The sequence below is a fragment of the Prorops nasuta genome, unplaced genomic scaffold, assembly GCF_024137725.1.
Source record: "Prorops nasuta isolate Cenicafe-Biocafe unplaced genomic scaffold, Cenicafe_Pnas_1.2 PNAS00033, whole genome shotgun sequence".
Taxonomy (NCBI): domain Eukaryota; kingdom Metazoa; phylum Arthropoda; class Insecta; order Hymenoptera; family Bethylidae; genus Prorops; species Prorops nasuta.
In genome coordinates this window covers 2,659,089-2,679,316 of record NW_027116830.1, presented here as the reverse complement: position 1 = coordinate 2,679,316, position 20,228 = coordinate 2,659,089, and the positions used below count along the sequence as shown (strand labels likewise).

Genomic DNA, 20,228 nt, shown 5'->3' with positions numbered 1-20,228 from the left:
AATACGTTTGAAAGGAATTTGAATATAAGATGGGGGTTCGAAAGATCCATTAAACTCGATCGTTTTCTCTGATCAAAAAACTTTCTTTTATTTGTGTGCCAAGATCGATAGTCGACATACAATACCTGAAACCGCAATAATAATACGCAGGTATAAAAGCGTGTTATATATTTACAAAGCTTAAACATGTAATATGCTTCGTTCAAAGGTAACCAAAGGATTTTGCAGCCTTGAACATTGCTACCAAAGAATCCAGAGTTTCTTGTCCCGTGGGAATGATTTGGTTTGGTGGAAGGAGGAATCCATATTTTCCTTGGTCACGAAGTTCATAGGTGTAAACAATTTGTTTTTTCAGCACTCCCTTTATCCAGTCTATGGAACCACCAGTTGCAACATCTATACAGAAAAATGTACATTTGTTAAATCAATATATGCAGAGATCCAGCTTATAATTTATATAGATCAAAACGATCGGTATTTCGATCATTATATATAGATATACGTATATCTATATATATATATATATATTTTATAATTATAGGGGAGGGCTTTACTATAAGAGTGTGTGTATAGAAAATTGAATAAAAATGACGAGTCGCTCGGTTTGACAGCTCGTCTCGAATATAAAATATAATAATCAAATTAGAAAATTCACAGACATAAATTGTTATACATAATGTAAATGAGCACTGCGCTCTATTTTTACTTACAAATAGTCTCAGCTACATTTCCAGTTACGTATCGCGTTCCATATCTCTTGGCTAGTGCTTGGATAGTCTTTGTACCAATAGCTTTCTGTAAATAAATATTCGAACATATTATTTATAATAATTAATTTTTATTACCCTGTGTATCATTTCATTAACATTGAGTTGAAAATTTCCATGGGCTTAAAACGTAAATGAATTCCCTGCATGGATATTGTGCAACGCCCACGACACACTTGTTAAAACGTTGGATAAGATTGGATCTTTTCTTCGATAGAACTAGACGAACACATTCGAATGCAGAATCGACATTGAAGATGATAAGACTTCTGTCTCGAAACGTTCTATCGCAAAAAGAAAGATAAATTCGCTATCCAGCATTTTAACAAGGGAATTAATGAGGCAATGGTGTGATTATAAAATTATCACGCCATGTGCGAGTGACAAGTCGCTATTATGTATATGGTTTTGAAAAATGTTAAACTTTGTAATATACTTCTTCGTACAGAGGATAAATTGTATAAGCATGTATCACATATGTGTAATGTGTATAATTTCGTGGCTTATATAATAATAGAGTTATATATATGGATCATTGGTTCTCAACGAGCCATTCAATTCATACCATATATAGGTATATACATATATATATATATATATATATCTCGATTTGTTAATGCCTATATATTATATACATGTCATTTTTATTATTATTGAAAAGTGGTGCAGGAACTATAGCGCTTACCAGTTGGTCGTAATTATCCAAATGATCAGGAGTGTGTCCATAAGGGAAGAGTAGAAGCTGGGAGTAGCTGTGGAAAGAGATGTAAGCGTGAAATTTGTCAGAGATGGATTGAATGTATTCGGAGAGTGATTTGACTTCTGGCTCGGAGAATGCCGATGATCCGGCATAAGATTCGGAGCATGGATTGTCGCTAGCTCCCCCGTCTAAAAGAGTCAAAAGAATATAGAGCTAGGTGTTATTGGCATTTTCCTTCCCGCACATCCTCTCTGCTTCTTCCTTCGTCATAACGATTATAGAGAAAGAAGAAATTTGAGAATTGGATATAATTTTGAATATCACTCACGCATCCACTTGAAACCCCAATTCCTATTGGCGTCGGCACCTTTGCAGTAACCATGTGGCCTAACAGTTTTCCTCCAAAGACGATTCTACATATATAGGCACAAAGTCGAATAATATATGTCATTGGTTAAATTTCTTAAGATGCATTATGATATTTCTGCTTTCGAATTTTTCTACTAATGCTTCTTTTTTCTTTTGTTCAATTTAATTATTACCCTAGTATGGGTGTAGACGTATCCATCAGGGTTGAAACTGGGAAAGATGTACCAGTCGTGACTCTCGGCAAGGGCTCTCACTTCGGGATCGGTACTGTGCAACAATTGTTCCAAGATGTAAAGGACGGTAGCAGTGGAGATCCATTCCCTGGCATGGATTCCACCCTCGATGAAGACTCCTGGATTGCCGGCCTTGAAGGAGACCTTGACACCTTTGATAGGTCGTCCTTCGTAGGTCTTTCCTCCAACCACGACCTTCACTTCCTTATTGCTGGCTGCCAGATTATCCAGATGCTTGTAGATTACGTCCAATGTGTGATAGTTATGGAAGTCGAATTCGGCTGAACGGAAGTAGCTGCTCTCAGTGTGAATAAAATTTTGAACGTTTTCGATGAATGGAACATAGACGGCATTTATGCTCTCCATCAAAGTGATGAATTCTGGAAGATTATCCGGTGGAACCATTAAATCCACAGTTCGGTTTACGTAGCTGGGTCTGCTCCAGAAGTTATACTATTCGCGCGGTATTGGATGAAACATAAAAAATGAGAAAATATTATATAATCAAAACGGTTATTATCGCGTGCGTATACGCTTTATTTGTACATAATTCTTCCCCCTCTCTCTTTTAGCGAATTTATCAATGATAAATTCTATACATAGGAAAGAGTTGATAATTGAATAATTTTAATGTCATACGCGCGAGTATACATGGCTGCTGCATGATTTAAGTATATAATTAGTAACTTACCGCATCAGAGTCCTCCAAATAACGAAGGGTATTAATCTGCTCTTCGTTTTGTGGAAGAATCCTGAAAACTTTGTAGTTCTCAAAGGTAGCTTGTTGGCCAGCTGCCAATGCAATCAGACCAAATAAGAAAAGCCACGACATAGTGCTTCTGAAAGGACATTGGGACAAAATAGCAAAAAATACATAGAGAAATTTGAGCATGTGTAAAATTGTGCGTAAATCCGAATTGAGAAACTCGTAAAACAATATGAGAAACAATTATATATAATTACGGAATTAGTTTTCCTATATATGAGATAAAAGTAATAAACCACAAATTAAGAGTATATACATCTATACACAGATGGACTCAGGCTTTTATGAAAAGCTTATATAGTTTATATTTTATATTATACCGAGAGTTTGGAGAAAAGCATATTATTACACTAGCACTCACTCAATTTATTCGCTATTGTGCTGTAAGTTGAGTCACTCTAAACACCGTATATGCTGTGGCTATATATATATATATATATATATATATGTCAGAGGGAGAGAGGATGAAACTGAAATGTAACTTTTGCGGGCACAACTTTTGCTTTAAATCGTCGATCGACTCCTGCACACGGCACCAATATTATCATTGCCGTGAAAACTTTAGAATGTCCATTAAAAATTACAACAGTATCTCATGCATCACTCATCAATAACGGAATGAGCAGGCTTCGATTCATGCTTATCGTGATAAAATCAATGAAAGAGAATCACACGTCTTATCTCGCTAATGAAGCTCAACAACTATTTATCAAGTGTACTTTACTGGATGATGAAGCAATTAATAATGGACTTTCTCGCAGTTCGGTGCTGTGAATTATTTCCACATGCACAGGTAACTTGTTAATTCTTTTCCTTCTTTCATGACATTCTCCCAATTCCCATTGTAGGTAATCCGACTGGTTGGTCCAATACACTTTCGTTTCGATTTGTTCCGATTCGCCAATGGCACGAAAACTATTAGAAAAGTATCTCAATCAAACATATTTTACGTATCAAAGTTGGAAAATTGTGTTGCAAAGATCGATGCATGCATGCATTTAATTATTGCAGATAAGTACAATAAGGAAATGTTCAAGTGGGTATGCAGGCAGCTTATATTATTTGATACTCTCTCGACAGTTTTGTTTTTTAATTCAAGGTAATGGTCAAATAAAAATATAGAAGTGTATCTTTTATAAGGGAATTCCTTAAGTAGGGTGTACATCGATATATTTAAAAGAGTCTTCGAAAAGAAAATAGAGTATCTGGCAGTGATAGCACCCATAGAGCACCAAATGACTTAAAGACATAGGTGCCTTCTAGAGTCAAGTGTACTGTTTACGGGCAGTTAAAGGTTAATTTGTATATAATTAATTTTAAACAATTTGTTTCGTCCATTATATAATGGCTTGGCTTAGAAACATTAATTTTTCTTTGAAGCATTTGGATATATAACAAATATATTTAATTTTGTTCTGTTATACTTGTGCCGTGAGTGTAGTTCGCTCTAAAATGATTTTATTCAAATTCTGATTGGTGCAGCGCGACCGAATATTTCTTTCATTGTTACACTTGAAAAATTTGCTTGAATACAAAAACAGCATTTTCATTATGTCAATTGAACGTGATTCATTTCTCTACTTTCGACGTTTCTTTTCGATTAAGTACATATATGTATTCTATATATTAAAGTAAAAAGTACACGTATCTGTGTATGGTATATTGATAAGGTGTAATTTAACGAATAACAAGTATATTTACTTTTGAGTCATTAATCTTCTAAAAGCTATATACTGTAATTAAATAAAGGATTTGGAATGTATATTTGCATATACACACTCAAAAGATAAGAATAAGAATTATTTTTAAACGACGGGTATTATAATTCTTTAGGCATATGTTACTCATTGTCAAATATCTTGAAAATGAAATATTTTAGAAAAGGTCTCTTATGAAGATATGTTTAACACTTTTAGAAATCCAAGTCGGATGAACAGATATATATATATATATATATATATATATATATATATGTTTAACTCTGAAAGAAGAATGTTAAAGAGCATCTGGTGAATACACACATGCAATAATGATAATATATTTTAAACGTATTACGTATTCTCCTGTATATAGTTTCGCTCCAAAAGTTTTCACAACGTTATATCGATACACCATCTTCTTCAATCGGTTACAAATGAGTTGAAAGATTTAGAATTATAGAGTATATATAAGAAAAATGAACAAACATCTGTAGGCAAAGACTTCCGTATTAAATTTGTCCCAATATTTCAGCACAAGATCGATACAATATAAATTTCTAATGAAACATGCACACATCTGCGATAGAGAAATGCTTGAATCGATTGACACTTTAGTATATATAATGTTTTAAAATTAATAGAAAAAATAGACGCGATAGGATTTAATATATGCTCTCAAGATGGATTTTTTATTATCATTAATAATACACTCTGGATAAAGCTAAATCAATTATATAGCATACGATAAACGCCTATATCATTCTTTATATATAAGGACAATATAATTTAACGAATTATTCAAATTAATTATATATAGAAAAGTTTAAGAATTATTATGTTTAATTACATTAAAAGCTTTTGAATTAAAATTTGGTGCAATTATTACACGAACGATACTGTGAGTTAAATCCTACTACGGCCAGTGTGTATAGCTATCTCCTTCTTGTTCACTTACAGCAATTACGGTCTATTGGAAAAGCTGAAAAATAATTATTCGGACAAACGTAGATCGAACGCGATCAATGGAATAAACTCTTGTCAAATAACTCGAAATATTATATAACTTCCCATACAGCACACTTGACTAAAACTGGTCTTATAGACATCTTTTAGTCATCCAATTGACTAAAAGACACCAAAAAGATGTCTTTAAGCTACTAGGTGCTCGCTCTATGGGTTGGGAATTATCTACTCATTTAACCGAAGTGCATATCGCGATCAATAACAACAACAACAATATTTCCAATAACGCGAACCCGAGAAAAATGAATAATGAATTTTAGCGTACGTCTTTAATATGATTGTAAAATGTAAAATCTCATTTGTGGTAATAATAAAGAGTTCATTAAGTCAGATCTCGATGAAAGGCTCGTTAAAAGAAACGTGGAATTTTTCTGAAAGTTGGCACCTGACAAATGTATGTTAAACTTCAAAGTTATTGACGCACGAAGATGTTCACGCGCGTAAATATAATAAAATTTGTTATGATAAAAACTGTGTGTGTGTGTGTGTGTAATTGCTCTTGCAATAATTCCTTTCTTTAACTGATCACAATTTTTTCCTAAAATGAATTAATAACAACTTTTTAATATTTATTTAAATAAAATGAAACAAGCTTTCAAACTGTTAAATACAATAATGTTATTTTTTTTAAACTCTCCGTTATTTGCTCAATTATATATTTAAAGAATAAATCAATTCCAATTTATATATATATATGAGAATGACGTTAAATCCTGTATAACCTCTTCTACCAGCGGCAGCAACATGCACATATACACACACTTGATTTATCAAAGAGAGAATTCTATTTAGAAACTTAGCAAAATCATGATTTTCCATTTTCTTCTAACTGCAGAAAACAGTTGCTCCAGATTTTTGAAATTTTTATATTTACTGGTTTGCACCTTATTTAAGAAACTATGTTTATTTGCACGCATATAGGTTTGTTTAGATGAAACGAATCAGATCTCACATGGACATAAAATGCTATTCAACTTTGTGACTAGAATAGTTAAACCAGGGTTTATCAGCAATGATGTTTTTAACTTTAACCTGCACACATATTCATGAAGACAAATTATGAAGAAAAGTCCTATGCTATAACATTCGTGAAAGCATCATTGTCGAATACGCAAAGCTCTATAGGGGGTAGCTATAGCCTAGCTCTTGCATGGGGACGATGACATTTCAAAGAATAACCCCCTTGGAGGGGCAAGGGGGCCATTTTTTGGAACATTTACATCGTGCCAAAAGAATTTGGATACATTTCATATAAAAATTTACTTGAACGCTTTTTTTTGTCAACAATTCTTATTGACTTGCTTTATTAAAACATTTTTTTATCAAAGAGCCCCGACATTATTCAGATTTCACATTAATAACAATATACGCGCAGGTATAAAAAAATAGTTCTTTACAGAGTCTCTAAAGGGTAGAATTCGTTTAATGGTAATTGTAGGATTTTGCTGCTTTGAACATGGCTACCAATGAATCCAAAGTTTCTTCTCCCGTAGGAATGATTTGATTGGGTGGCAGAAGGAATCCATATCTTCCACGATCACGAAGCTCATAGGTGTAAGCAATTGGTTTCTTCAGCTCCCCCTTTACCCAGTCGAGAGAGCTACCAGTCGCAACATCTAAAGGAACACATTGATTTTTTAAATAAATTAATGCACATTAAAAAATATATAAATAATCTCATAGCGTCGAGGATTGACGCGCGCGCGCGCAGCGTGAGAAGATTATATGGTAATATATAATGCCACGTGCCTGCGCAATTATATATCCATCTATAGAGTACATAGTGTACGGCATGTCCCCCTATACATATTTAAGAAAGCCATCAGTAACTCCGCTTAAATCGGAACACGAATTAATACACAGCTGCCATCTCTTTACGCAAAAACTCTATAATGGATATATAAATTTTTTTTATCTCTTTAGACTATAATAAATAATAATAATACGTAGTTTCTACACTTACAAATAGTCTCAGCTATGTTTCCAGTAACGTATTTCGTCCCGTACCTCTTAGCTAGAGCTTGGATAGTTTTCGTACCAATAGTTTTCTGCAAAATAAATATTGAAATGTTTATATAATAATATATTTTTGCAAGAATGTTTCTCTTTCATTCTTTAACAGAGCACATTTGTACCAGCATTCAGAGAAAGCTAAATAAATTCAATGTATATGTGTATTAGAGTGATCCGAGTTATTTACGAGAATATTTTATCCATCATAGTGTAATAATGTTTAAAAAATCTAATACGTAGATTTCTTAAAATTTCTTTATAACGACAGTACCATCAAAATTTGTGTATTACATTTCTCTCAACTCTCGTGCATGCGAATTATTACGAAAAAAATCACTGGATGCGTCTATAGAGTTCTGTGTGTGTTTGATTGAAATAAATTTATATAGGCTTTTTTTTTACTTAAAGAGTTTTAAAATCCATATTAAGATTTTTGTCTATATATATATATATATATATATATTTGTGTGCGCAAGAGAGAACTAATAAATAAGATTCTTACCAATTCGTCGTAATTTTCCAAATGAGCCGAAGTGTGTCCGTAAGGGAAGAGGAGAAGCTGGGAGTAGCTGTGGAATGAGAGATAAACGTAAAATTTGTCAGAGATGGATCTAATGTATTCGGACATTGATTGAATTTCTGGTTCAGAGTATGGTGCTGGCCCAGCATGAGTCTCGGAGCATGGATTGCTGCTGGCTCCACCCTCTGCAAAAGCATATATATTTATATATAGATAACAATATTATCGCAGTATATTTTCACATTTTTTAATTGCTTCCTTGAATATATATATATATATACACATATGTACATGCGTACTGCACGCATATATATCGACTAGGAAAAAGGTCTTGAAAATCAATCGATCGAAGCTATACTCACGCATCCACTTGAATCCAAAGTTCCTGTTGGGATCGGTACCTTTGCAGTAACCGTATGGCTTGACAGTTTTTCTCCAAAGACGATTCTACGGTCGGGTAAATATACGTAATTCGTTAAAATTTCTTCTTTCACAATAAATTTAGTTTTTAAGCGCTCTGGTGTAATATACACGCATATCGGTTTAAGAAATTTCTACCCCATTTCTATCCTTTTCTCTTCTTGTGTAATTTTTATTACCTTAGTATGGGTGTAGACATATCCATCAGGGTTGAAACTGGGAAAGATGTACCAGTCGTGACTCTCGGCAAGGGCTCTCACTTCAGGGTCGGTACTGTGCAACAATTGGTACAAAATGTAAAGAACGGTGGAAAGAGTGATCCATTCCCTGGCATGAATACCACCCTCGATGAAGACTCCTGGATTACCGGCCTTGAAGGAGACCTTGACACCTTTGATAGGCCGTCCTTCGTAGGTCTTTCCTCCAACCACGACCTCGACTTCCTTATTGCTGGCTGCTACGTTCTCCAAATGCTGGTATATAACATCCAAAGTGTGGTAGTTGTTGAAGTCGAATTCCATCGAACGCGAGAAACTCTTTTCTTCTTGAATCAAATCTTGGACGTTATCGATGTAGGGAATATAAATGGCATTTATTGCATTCATCAGATTTTCGAATTCAGGTAGGTTTGCTGGGGGAACCATTAAATCCACCGTTCGATTTACGTAGCTAGGACTCTTCCAGAAATTGTACTATACAGACAGAGAATAAAAATTGCATGAGAAATACAATAATGACTTTATATATATATATATACATAGGAAAATCGATTAATTTTCACCTGCAGCACAACTTTAGTAAATAAGTTATAAATGTTAAACTTACTACATCTGAGTGTTCCAAATAACGAAGGGTCTCAATCTGTTGTTCGTTTTGCGGAAGAATCCTGAAAACTTTGTAGTTTTCAAATGTAGCTTGCTGGCTGACTGCTGAGACAATCAGACCAAATAAGAAAAGCCACAGCATAGCGTTTCTTCTATACGAGAGGAGAAGACAAGACAAGACAAATCAGTATATGTATATAATAAAGAAAATTATAAAAGTTTATAATACTATATAGGGAGAATCTCCTATATACCGCATAATATAGTAATACACGCAGTTACAATTCTTATTTCACACTAAATTTAAAACGAAAGAGAGAAACAGCTGTATAGAGAAGAATTAATGTTTTAACTTGTTTAAACAAATTCTTTAGGATTATACTGTTTGTGTGTGTGTGTATATGGATCATCCAGTTTGAAAAAATGTTTGAAATCACTCACTCTTTATATTCTCTTATTAGTCACAATAAACACCCCGTTCTATAGCTCTGTCGGAAGGTGAAACTGTAATGTGGCTCTTGCGGGCAGCTTTGGCTTTAAATCATCAGTACGTACCTGCACACGGCACCAATCTTATCTCATTGCCGTGAAAACCCGTAGAAAGTGCATTACAAATTCAGGCAGTATCATCTCACCTATCAATAGCGAAATGATCATCGACTCATCTTATCGCAATAATCATTGAATCGTGTTAGAATGAGAAGAAGAAAAAAAAAGAAGAATCATTGTGTGTGAATTCAGATAAATCTTTTTCTTTGATACATATATAAATAATTAAATATTTACTTCGTGCTATGACGGTTTTAATAAAAAGTGTGTTTGTGAGTGCGTGTGTCTCGATCAAAATTGATTTTATTCAAATAACTTTTATTCAATAGAGTCAATTGCATTTTTCTTTAATCCAAGAGCACGTTTAATGTATAACTCTCTCTTTAATCAAGCGATCATTTTAGTTAATGTAATAATAAAGCAAAGTGTTATATAAAAATTTTATAATTTTCCAAGCAAATGACGATGGTGTTTCGTAGTTGGTATAGTTGATAATTTTTAAGTAACCTATTTTCTTCTTTCTGACATCCCAATTGTATTCCTTCGTTGGTTCAGTACCCTTTCGTTCCGGTTTGCTCCAATTCGTTAACCGGCATGACAACTACAATAGAATCATTATATATAAAAATATTTGACGTGCTAAACTTGGGAAATTTTATTGCGAAAATCAATGTGTATTTGATAAGAACAGGGAAATTTTGAAATGTGTAGTGTCATTAGTTTCTCAATAAAATTATTTAATACTCTTTTAACAGTTTCCTTTGTCAATGAAAGGTACAATGGTTGTGAATAAAAATATAAAAATTTATCTTTAATAAAAGAATTCGGTAAGTAGGATAAGGATATTTGAAAGTCCTCTGAAAATAAACTAGACAACTGCTCTAAACACAGCTCTAAAAGTTTATGATGATTTTATTTAGAAAGGCAAATATTTAAATGAACTATGCGTGGGTGAATTTTTTATTACTTTTTAGAGAATTAAGGTAATGGTAAAATGAAGATTACAAGTTTTTGGTTCAAGGATGTCGATATACTGTACCGGTACAACAATTATTGGTGTTTTGCAAGGTTCGGATGTACTATATACAAGGAGCAATTGCAATAATTTTCAGGGCCCTCTGGAAAGAGTAACCTTTTACGTCAACTGATAAAGAGATTGAATTGAACAAATTGTATACAAACTCCTCTCTATACTATAAAATATTGATTTTCACACTAAAATTAAATTAACGATGAAATTCTTGTATTTCTTAATAAAATGCGACGTAATATGTTATTAAAAATAATATGTCAAGTAATGTAGCAATTATATACGATCAATGCACAAGCGGAATTTGTAAAATTTATGTTCTTGATCAATTTTTCTTTATATGACGCGCGATTTTCTATATACTATTGTTACATTATTATGAATATAATACGCGTATATAAAAGTTTTTTTTATGGAAATTTTTTAATCTTTACGGGGGCAAGAAAAGCTGAAAAAGAGACTGCTGTGTCGAATCAATTTATCATTATGAATTGTAAAATATTATCTCTTAATATTTATTATTATATTATATCATGTTTCACAAATTGAATTGTTTTAGGCTCTTGATCCTACTTTATGGAAATGCCTTCTCAATCGATTTATTATACTTATTGTATTATATGTTTAGAGATCGTACTTTTGTGAAACTTTATCCAAATGGTGTACCTATGTAAACATGTAGAGAGAGAGAGAGAGATCGATATACACACCATTTTTTCCACATTTTTATAATGACGCTGCATAAACAATAATACCCATGTAGGTATAATTTCTCATAATAATTAACACTATCGAAACTTAACGACTGAAAATGTTTTCTTTTAAAAAAGATCATATAATTTTGCTTTACACACATGGATGCTTTTTTTAAACGTCTTTCTAATAAAACTAAAACTATATTACGAGTATTGGGTATAGAATTCTAATTTTGTATTAAATTTATTTGCATAATTATATCTTAAGCATGAGAACCTCTTATATATATATATATATTATATTTAAGAGAATGGCGTGGTACACGATACAATTGTTTTTTACTAAATCAAAGTTATTTTACTCAGTCACCGCAATTAATCTGGAGATATCATCGAGGTGTAATAATATATGAATGCATCATGTATAAATTTATTTTAAGCAATGGTGAGTTTTGTTTACAAATATTATTGATTTAAATTGCTTTATCGATGGAACGATACAGCTTTTTATCTCGCGAGCATTCAGGAAATATTCTTTTTCGATGTCAATCAACAAAGAAATTTTTATATTTAAAAGTAGACAACTTTATCAATAGAGTGAATTTTCGTTTGTTTTCCGCAATCGATTAAATCGTTAAATTAGCAATGCGACTATATACATATACGTCTACGCAATTTGGTACTAGCATGATCTTAATTGGATTTAAAACTACCTGAGACTGATTTCTTCGAGCGATATAAACACGCAGCTATTTAACGCGAGATGCAAATAAAGATAAGCGATTGATATTTAGTATACGATTATATTTAGAGGTTAATTAAAAATATTTTGCAATTATATATTTGTGAGTATGTATTTGTTTACCAATGTAAAAAATTGGTATCTGCACCTTAAATAAACGTACAAGACTATAAACAATAAAGTTAAGGTATTATTTACAAAGCTTAAATATTGTGATTGGTTTAAAGATTCTTATAGGATTTTGCTGCTTTGAACATGGCTACCAATGAATCCAAAGTTTCTTCTCCAGTGGGAATGATTTGATTTGATGGAAGAAGGAATCCATATTCTCCACGGTCACGAAGCTCATAGGAGTAAGCAATTGGTTTCTTGAGTTCTCCCTTTACCCAGTCCATAGAAATACCAGTTGCAACATCTAGAAAAAAAAATCACTTTTGTCAAATCACGTTTAATGTACACACATTAATATTATGTTTCGTCCATATAGTAACGTTATGCAGCAACGTGTGAAAAATGTTCTAGTTTTTACTTACAAATAGTCTCAACTACATTTCCAGTGACGTATTCCGTTCCATATTTCTTGGCTAGAGCTTCAATTGTTTTTGTGCCGATATATTTCTGTAAATAAGTATTTGAAATCTTTAAAATACTTTATGTTCGTTACGGTGATATGTTAATTAAGAGCATTTTTAACATCGGCACTAAGAAAATTTGTACGTGTTAGAATCTAAAACAAATTCCAAGTATATGCAGGTGTGTGTGTGTGTGTGTGTGTGTGATAAGATAGTAATAAATTAACTGTCAGACTACAGCTCTGTGCTGGTTGGCTGGATAAGACGCAATACAATAACTTCCCATAGAGCACCTAGTAGCTTAAAGATCTCTTTTAGGTGTCTTTTAGTCAATTGGATGACTAAAAGATGTTTATAAGACCACTTTTAATCAAGTGTGCTACATGGGTTGTTAATAGAGATTTTGAAAAATTTACTCTATTATTGTGCAGTTTTTAACATTAAAAGAGATTGTGGAGAGAGAAAAAATAATGTGTGTGTATTTTTATCTTTGCTTTTTTTTTCTTCTTCTCATTTGACATTTAACAAGTTCTGTATTGTTTACTTTAGACAGCTTTTTGTAAATTTCTCCATTAAATATTGTTCAATGGAGCCAGTAAGGAAAATTCATGTCCTAAAAAATTATATAATAACACGAATTATAATCGATTGTGTTTATGAAAAGAATATAAATGACTGACAAAGTACTGAACCATATCCGATATATGTATATTAATTAATATAATTTACGAGTCGAGAGCCCCATTGAAAGTTTAGCTTTTACTCGCAGGTGCGCACGTATACTATAGGTATATAATAGATTCTCAGAGAGGTTTTTAGGTTTTTATATAAAGAGAGGATATATAGTTACCAGTTGGTCATAATTTTCCAAATGGTCAGCAGTGTGTCCGTAAGGGAAGAGGAGAAGCTGGGAGTAGCTGTGGAAAGAGATGTAAGTGTCAAATTTGTCAGAGATGGATCTGATGTATTCGGAGATTGATTTGATTTCTGGTTCGGAGTATGGTGATGGTCCAGCAAAAGCTTCGGAGCATGGATTGCTGCTGCCTCCACCCTCTAAATATAAACGCGCGATATAAAGATATTATTCTTATTTTCTTATCATAGCGATTATGAAAATATTTGAAAAATTTGTCACGTTAAGAGGAAACTTACCTGCCATCCACTTGTATCCAAAATTCCTGTTGGGGTCAACACCCATGCAGGCACCGTACGGCTTAACTGTTTTCCTCCAAAGCCGGTTCTACGATAGAGCAATTTCATTTCTTCAAAGTTTAGAAATTAAATTTCTTAAATTGTTGATACATTTGCTCCCTCTCTCGTGTCTTTAAATAATATATTTATATACTTTTAAATAAAGTACCTTGGTATGGGTGTAGACATATCCATCGGGGTTGAAGTTGGGAAAGATGTACCAGTCGTGACTCTCAGCAAGGGCTCTCACTTCAGGGTCGGTACTGTGCAACAATTGGTACAAGATGTAAAGGACGGTAGCAGTGGAGATCCATTCCCTGGCATGAATACCACCCTCGATGAAGACTCCTGGATTGCCGGCCTTGAAGGAGACCTTGACACCTTTGATAGGTCGTCCTTCGTAGGTCTTTCCTCCAACAACGACCTCGACTTCCTTGTGGCTTATTGCCAGATTATCCAGATGCTTGTAGATTACGTCCAAAGTGTGATAGTTATGGAAGTCGAATCCATTCGATTGAAAGTAACTTTTTTCTTTGTTAATCAAACTCTGAACATTGTCGATAAATGGAACATAAACTGCGTTCAAGTTGTTCATGAGACGATGAAATTCCGGTAAGTTTGCTGGTGGGACCATTAAATCTACTGTTCGGTTCACGTAGCTGGGTCTGCTCCAGAAACTATACTGTGCAGCGCGAGGACAGACAATTAGAATTAGGACTAACATACAGATCATGAGGATGCTTCGCTTTGCAATCATTTAATGCAGTCAATGTGAAATGTTAAACGAAATTCTTTCCTGTATATAAGCTACGCCAAGATCAACATACTGATTTTCTGCTAGAAAATCCGTGCTTTTTCACGCCTAATTTCGTACCTTAAATCCCTCTCTCTCTTAATAGCTATCCAAAAGGCTAAATTTATTCATCATTTCTCAGCTATTCATGAAATATTTCATTTTTTAATTGCTAGTAGGTAAAAGCATGATAATCCGCGAGCATACTTGGTGGTATAATACATGTATCCCATATAGTACACTTGACTAAAGTTGTCCTATAGACATCTTTTAGTCATCCAATTGACTAAAAGACACCTAAAAGATATCTTTAAGATACATTTGGTGTTTTTTATGTGAAAGTATATAAACCTGAACGATACTCTTCAGGCACAAAAAGCACTGCACACTTATATATATTCTATTATAACACGTTGACATTCCTGCCTTTTTCGAATTCGCATTAATATCAGGAATATATATGAGGGAGACAAAAGCTTAATAATTCAATAATTTTGTCATTAAACAAAGAAAAGAGTTTAAGCGTTAAACACTTACTGCATCGGAATGCTCCAAGTAACGAAGGGTATTAATCTGCTCTTCGTTTTGTGGAATAATCCTGAAAACTTTGTAGTTTTCAAAGGTAGCTGGTTGGCTGGATACTGATGCAACCACCATCAGGCCCAATAGGAAAAGCCACGACATGGTGTTCCTGCAGAAAGGAACACTATATATGTGAAAATTTATAGTGGTACAGAAAATTATTCTATAGATATACATATAATTTAGATTCGAAAGAAGTATATATGCATGCGTACGTGTTAAATCTCTCGCTCACTCTGTATATACTTGTATATATATATATATATATATCAGTGACACTAAACGTACCGTGCTCTATAGCTATTAGAGGATAAAATTGAAATGTGATTTTTGCCGGTGGCAGTTTAGGCTTTAAATAATTGGCAGCTGCACACGACACTAATCTTATCGTTGCTGTTAACTTTTCTAGAATATGTCTATTACATATTACGACAGTACAATCATCTGTCAATAACGTCCGACATAAGCTTCTATTCAGCTTATCGTGATATGATCAATGAAAGAACACCATCTTATCGCTTTAATAAAGCTAAAAATGTTTAACAACTGCCGTAGTTTTCCGATTAGGCAATTATGGACTTTCCCAGCTGGAGTGGATTGTTTTAAAGAGTATCTTATATATTAAATTATTTCTTATTTCTAAAGGGCAGATTGCGCTCCTGTTCTCTCTGTGTGCTCCATAATATACTTTCGTTCTGGTGCTCCATTTCGATATATAATTGACAAGAAAAGTAGAATAATAGTTTATACATTCTTAATTTTTTTGGAAAAGCAATAATATATCTGACGAAGCATCCAAGTTTTTAAAAGTGCAAATGCGCACCTTTTTAATATGTCATCTTTAATGCTCCTTTTTTATTTTTCTTTCTTCTTTTATCAGCATTTTGATTTTCAATTAAGAGATATGTTACAAAAAAATATATATATATATATATATGAAAATTTATCTTTAACGCTGGAATTAATTAAAAGTCTTACAATCATAAATTTATCGCGAGAAAATTGTTAAAAGCTTATTGCATTAAATTATAAGAATAAATAAACTATTTATGGACGATAATATCATTATATTATTTAAAAGCTAGTAGTAAAATGAAGATCGAGTCTATGTTTTGAGATTTTCGGTATTCTGTATACATAATATATTAGTCTAATTTATTATAGTATTTTTTTCAAAAGTCAAGATGCATACGGAAATGAGAATATATTCATTCAGCAATCCATAGAATATATTGCCCCTTTCAGATAACTGCAGATAGACACGGTTTACATGAAGTATATATATAATCGATTTTAATTATTATAGTTATTTAGACCACAATTGACTTTGGGACTAATTTTGAAAATGCAATGCAGACAAGCATCTGTATTATTATATATGAAATGTAAGAGTTGTATAAGCGCTTATAAAAATAGCCTGTATATGTATCTTGGATATAGGTATGTCTGTATAACTCCAATCGTATAAGATTACACGTGCATTGAGTGGATTGACAAACCCCGTAGAGGGAATTAAAAAACTACTCTATATATTGATAACAGTTTAATAGCGAATTGATATTATTTTCATACTATCGACGTCAAATCCTTATCGAAATGGTATCAATAGTAAATACTTTTCTTACTGGGTTGCCCATTAGCAAGAATAATCAATTTATCTGTCATGCGTTTGTAAAGAGAGCGATTTACACGTGATCGAGAAAATTTTATAATTCAAATAAATCTGCAGTACTTGTGAAAAAGTCACAATTAAATATATACAAATTATTTTAACAAAATCTATATTTTAATCCACTCAATGGTAAGTACAATTATTAAGATACTTCCCTTGGGTAGGAAAAAGGATTGAAATGGAATTGGATAAAATCGGCAAATAATTTTGACTCGATCAATATAAGAAATATATATTTAAAAAAAAATAAATAAAGGGCAATTACATTTTCTTTATTAAAGGTGTATTAAAGCGATTTAAGTAGGAAAGGGGAGATTCATTTTACATTCGGTAGATTAAAATCGACTATTGTAAAAAAATGTAAACTTACTTTTACATATACATATAGAGTGTTATTAATTTTTATATACAGAAATGTCTCACAATCATTTACATTACTTTACATAGACAAGCACGACATTATACACATTATTATTATAAAATTACATATACACAGCTATATTAGTCTCTCTAATATCGAAAAGTGAATGTAGTATTGACGTTAAAAATGTGTCATTTAGGTTGATAGTAAAGTTCTACCGAGGCAGTTAACTCTATTACTTTGATTCGATTTTAAACCATGTATGCTGGAAAGCCGCAGAGTGAGAGTTTTATCTTGCAGGTTTATCTCTGAGCCAACTCCTAACCCGACTTGTATAGATTCTCCATACAAGCCTAGTGTACTATAGGCTATTATAGTGTTAGTGTATCTCTTTCTAGTCCTCACCATCACCAATCTGCGCCTGGCCCTTGGCATCATGCACGACTTTGCACTCTTTGCAGCATGTATTCAACGCTATAAATGCCTCACCGTATATAGCCGCGTAGATATGCGTGTACGCGCGTGCACATGTGAATTAAATATTAAAAAATGTACAAATATATCTTTCGCTTCGATTTGGGGGCCAGCCTTCCTCATCATCTGGATCCTCATGCTGGAGGTTGGGTGATCCCCAACGCCCTTCTTGCATCCAACGGATCCCATAGAAATCAAAATCCTGTTGAAAGTTGAATTCCTTCAGCGTCTCTTCTTCCCATTCAGCATTCCTCCTTACAATGCCCTCCCGCAAATGTTTCGTGTGTTCCTTTTCGATAATTTTATCCCTTAAAACTGCATGCGGATGATTAAAAAAAATTATAAAATTATTTCAGATAACTCATGTATACATGCATATATACATAGATATAATTTTGCAATTATAACTTACGGTCTCTGATTTTCTCCATAAGCTTCTTATCAGGATTAAGTGTTTTTAAATACCATATAAAGTCGTACAATTGAGAATAAATTTGATCGTACATACTTAAATATTAATGTATTTATATATACATATATATGAGAGTGAATATAGAACCTTTTGATTCGAGTGCACACAATGGAATGAGCTGCACACGGACTTGACGCACGACTATATTATACGTCCGACACGTTGTCCGTCCGTATAGCGCTTATATATATATAGTTGTAGCTTCCCTTATGGCAAGCCAGCCATGCAGCTCAGCAGCTGTCCTTTAGAGAGCTATGTAGTATGTAACTACTACGTGTGCGTATCCCTATCTATATTCCCTACCACGAGATGGGTGGGGGGACTATAGAGGGACAGCTGTGAGAGCCGAGCGTAGAGTAAATATTGTAATCGAGAGAGATCGGTGGCTAGCCGCGGAGATGACCGAAGAGGACCGAGGTGAGCCGATCGGCAGCGTGGAGGAGCGCCGCGATGCTTCTGGCTGGACGACGGACCCTTCTTCTTCAGCCTTACCTGTTTTGCGGCCTGAGTCGGCAATCGCGCGATATTTTGGTGCGCTACACGAACGACCGTTGCGTTTATATATCATTCTTGGCGCTTACATGGGCGCCCGCCCGAGAGATGTGCAACAAGAACGATCAGGTGTCATGATTGCAGGTGTCAAATTGATCTCGAATCGATTGATCCATGTGAATCGTGCGATACAGCGGCACGCGCTACCTTTAGCACTAAGTATTATATATAGAAACGGGCAAGCTGCAATGAATTCTACATGTATAAGCTAGAGCTATCACCGTGGGTGGGATAGGTATATATGGTTCTTAGTCGGGGCTACCCATTATACTTTTCTTTTTAAATAAAATTATATAAATTGACAAATTTTTGAAAGACTTGAAAAAATGAAGTTTATAATTGCATGTTTAGCCTTGCTCCAAAGCTACTTATATTATATATTATTAATTATAACCCTTTAAACCAGAAAGTTGTAGGAATTTATTAAAAAGCAAGGCGAAAAAAACAGAATCAAGTTTATTTAATACACACAACTATAAGTAGAATGTACATCCCATATTTTAGTCAACTAATCAGTACAATATAATACGCCATTAAAGATATATGTCTATAATTATATATATGTATATATAGTTAAGATTTATGATAAATATCGGGGGATAATATACTATACGATACATGATATATCTTCAACTATATAATTAAAATTCCTAAATTGTGTCAAAGACAATGACTGACTTTACAAAAGTAATATTAAGAAAGAAAGAAAAAAAAAGACTAAAAAATACAATCATGTGTCGACTGTACATTTAGCATATAAAGTACTTCCATTACTCTTATAAAATAAAAAATGTAACCATTTCGTGCTTGCACAAATATATCACACTGTTTAGTACGAAAGTGCTGACAACAATAGCAGCACGTACTTGTTTAAGCTTTAACGTAATACCAACTACAAAGCTTATTAACATAAATATTTTTTAACCAATTTGAATTATATACATTCGCATTTTCTTCAAGAAATTTTAGCATTCGTTCTTACCGCATTGGTGAATTTTATATTGTTCTTATACATGTGTGTGTATATTTACATAGAGAAATAATATAGAATCGGTGCTCCGCCTAACTCGAGCATCTTAAGCATCTTGCTTATTTTCAATAATATAATTGTAGAAAACAGTCAAATATACTACATTATAATATTAATAGTTTTTCTTTCAAGGTTGAAATGCTTTAATTTATAGGTGCAGGTTTGCGTGAGATACTTG

The 20,228-nt window shown here is 33.1% G+C and overlaps 1 protein-coding gene across 1 annotated transcript; it reads right to left on the bottom strand.

Annotated features, from left to right (window-relative positions):
• Positions 1–64: 64 nt before the first annotated feature.
• Positions 65–15,864, bottom strand: LOC136783397 (uncharacterized). The gene is made up of 14 exons (XM_066743516.1): positions 15,705–15,864; positions 15,445–15,598; positions 14,284–14,796; positions 14,076–14,163; positions 13,774–13,976; positions 12,885–12,969; positions 12,575–12,766; positions 12,515–12,518; positions 9,337–9,487; positions 8,691–9,203; positions 8,454–8,538; positions 8,074–8,276; positions 7,522–7,606; positions 65–396 (listed from the first exon to the last, which is right to left on the bottom strand). The coding sequence occupies exons 2-14, from the start codon at positions 15,589–15,591 to the stop codon at positions 203–205; spliced, it is 2,463 nt and encodes an 820-aa protein (XP_066599613.1). The 5' UTR covers positions 15,592–15,598; positions 15,705–15,864; the 3' UTR covers positions 65–202.
• Between the last annotated feature and the right edge of the window lie 4,364 nt (positions 15,865–20,228).

Excerpts from the sequence above, each read along its gene's own strand:
- LOC136783397 (XM_066743516.1), bottom strand. The coding sequence starts at position 15,591 with ATGTCGTGGCTTTTCCTATTGGGCCTGATGGTGGTTGCATCAGTATCC. Across the intron at positions 12,970-13,773 it reads TGGAAAATTATGACCAACTG|AAATATATCGGCACAAAAAC; the intron begins GTAACTATATAT and ends ACTTATTTACAG. Across the intron at positions 8,277-8,453 it reads CTTTGGATTCAAGTGGATGC|AGGGTGGAGCCAGCAGCAAT; the intron begins GTGAGTATAGCT and ends ATGCTTTTGCAG.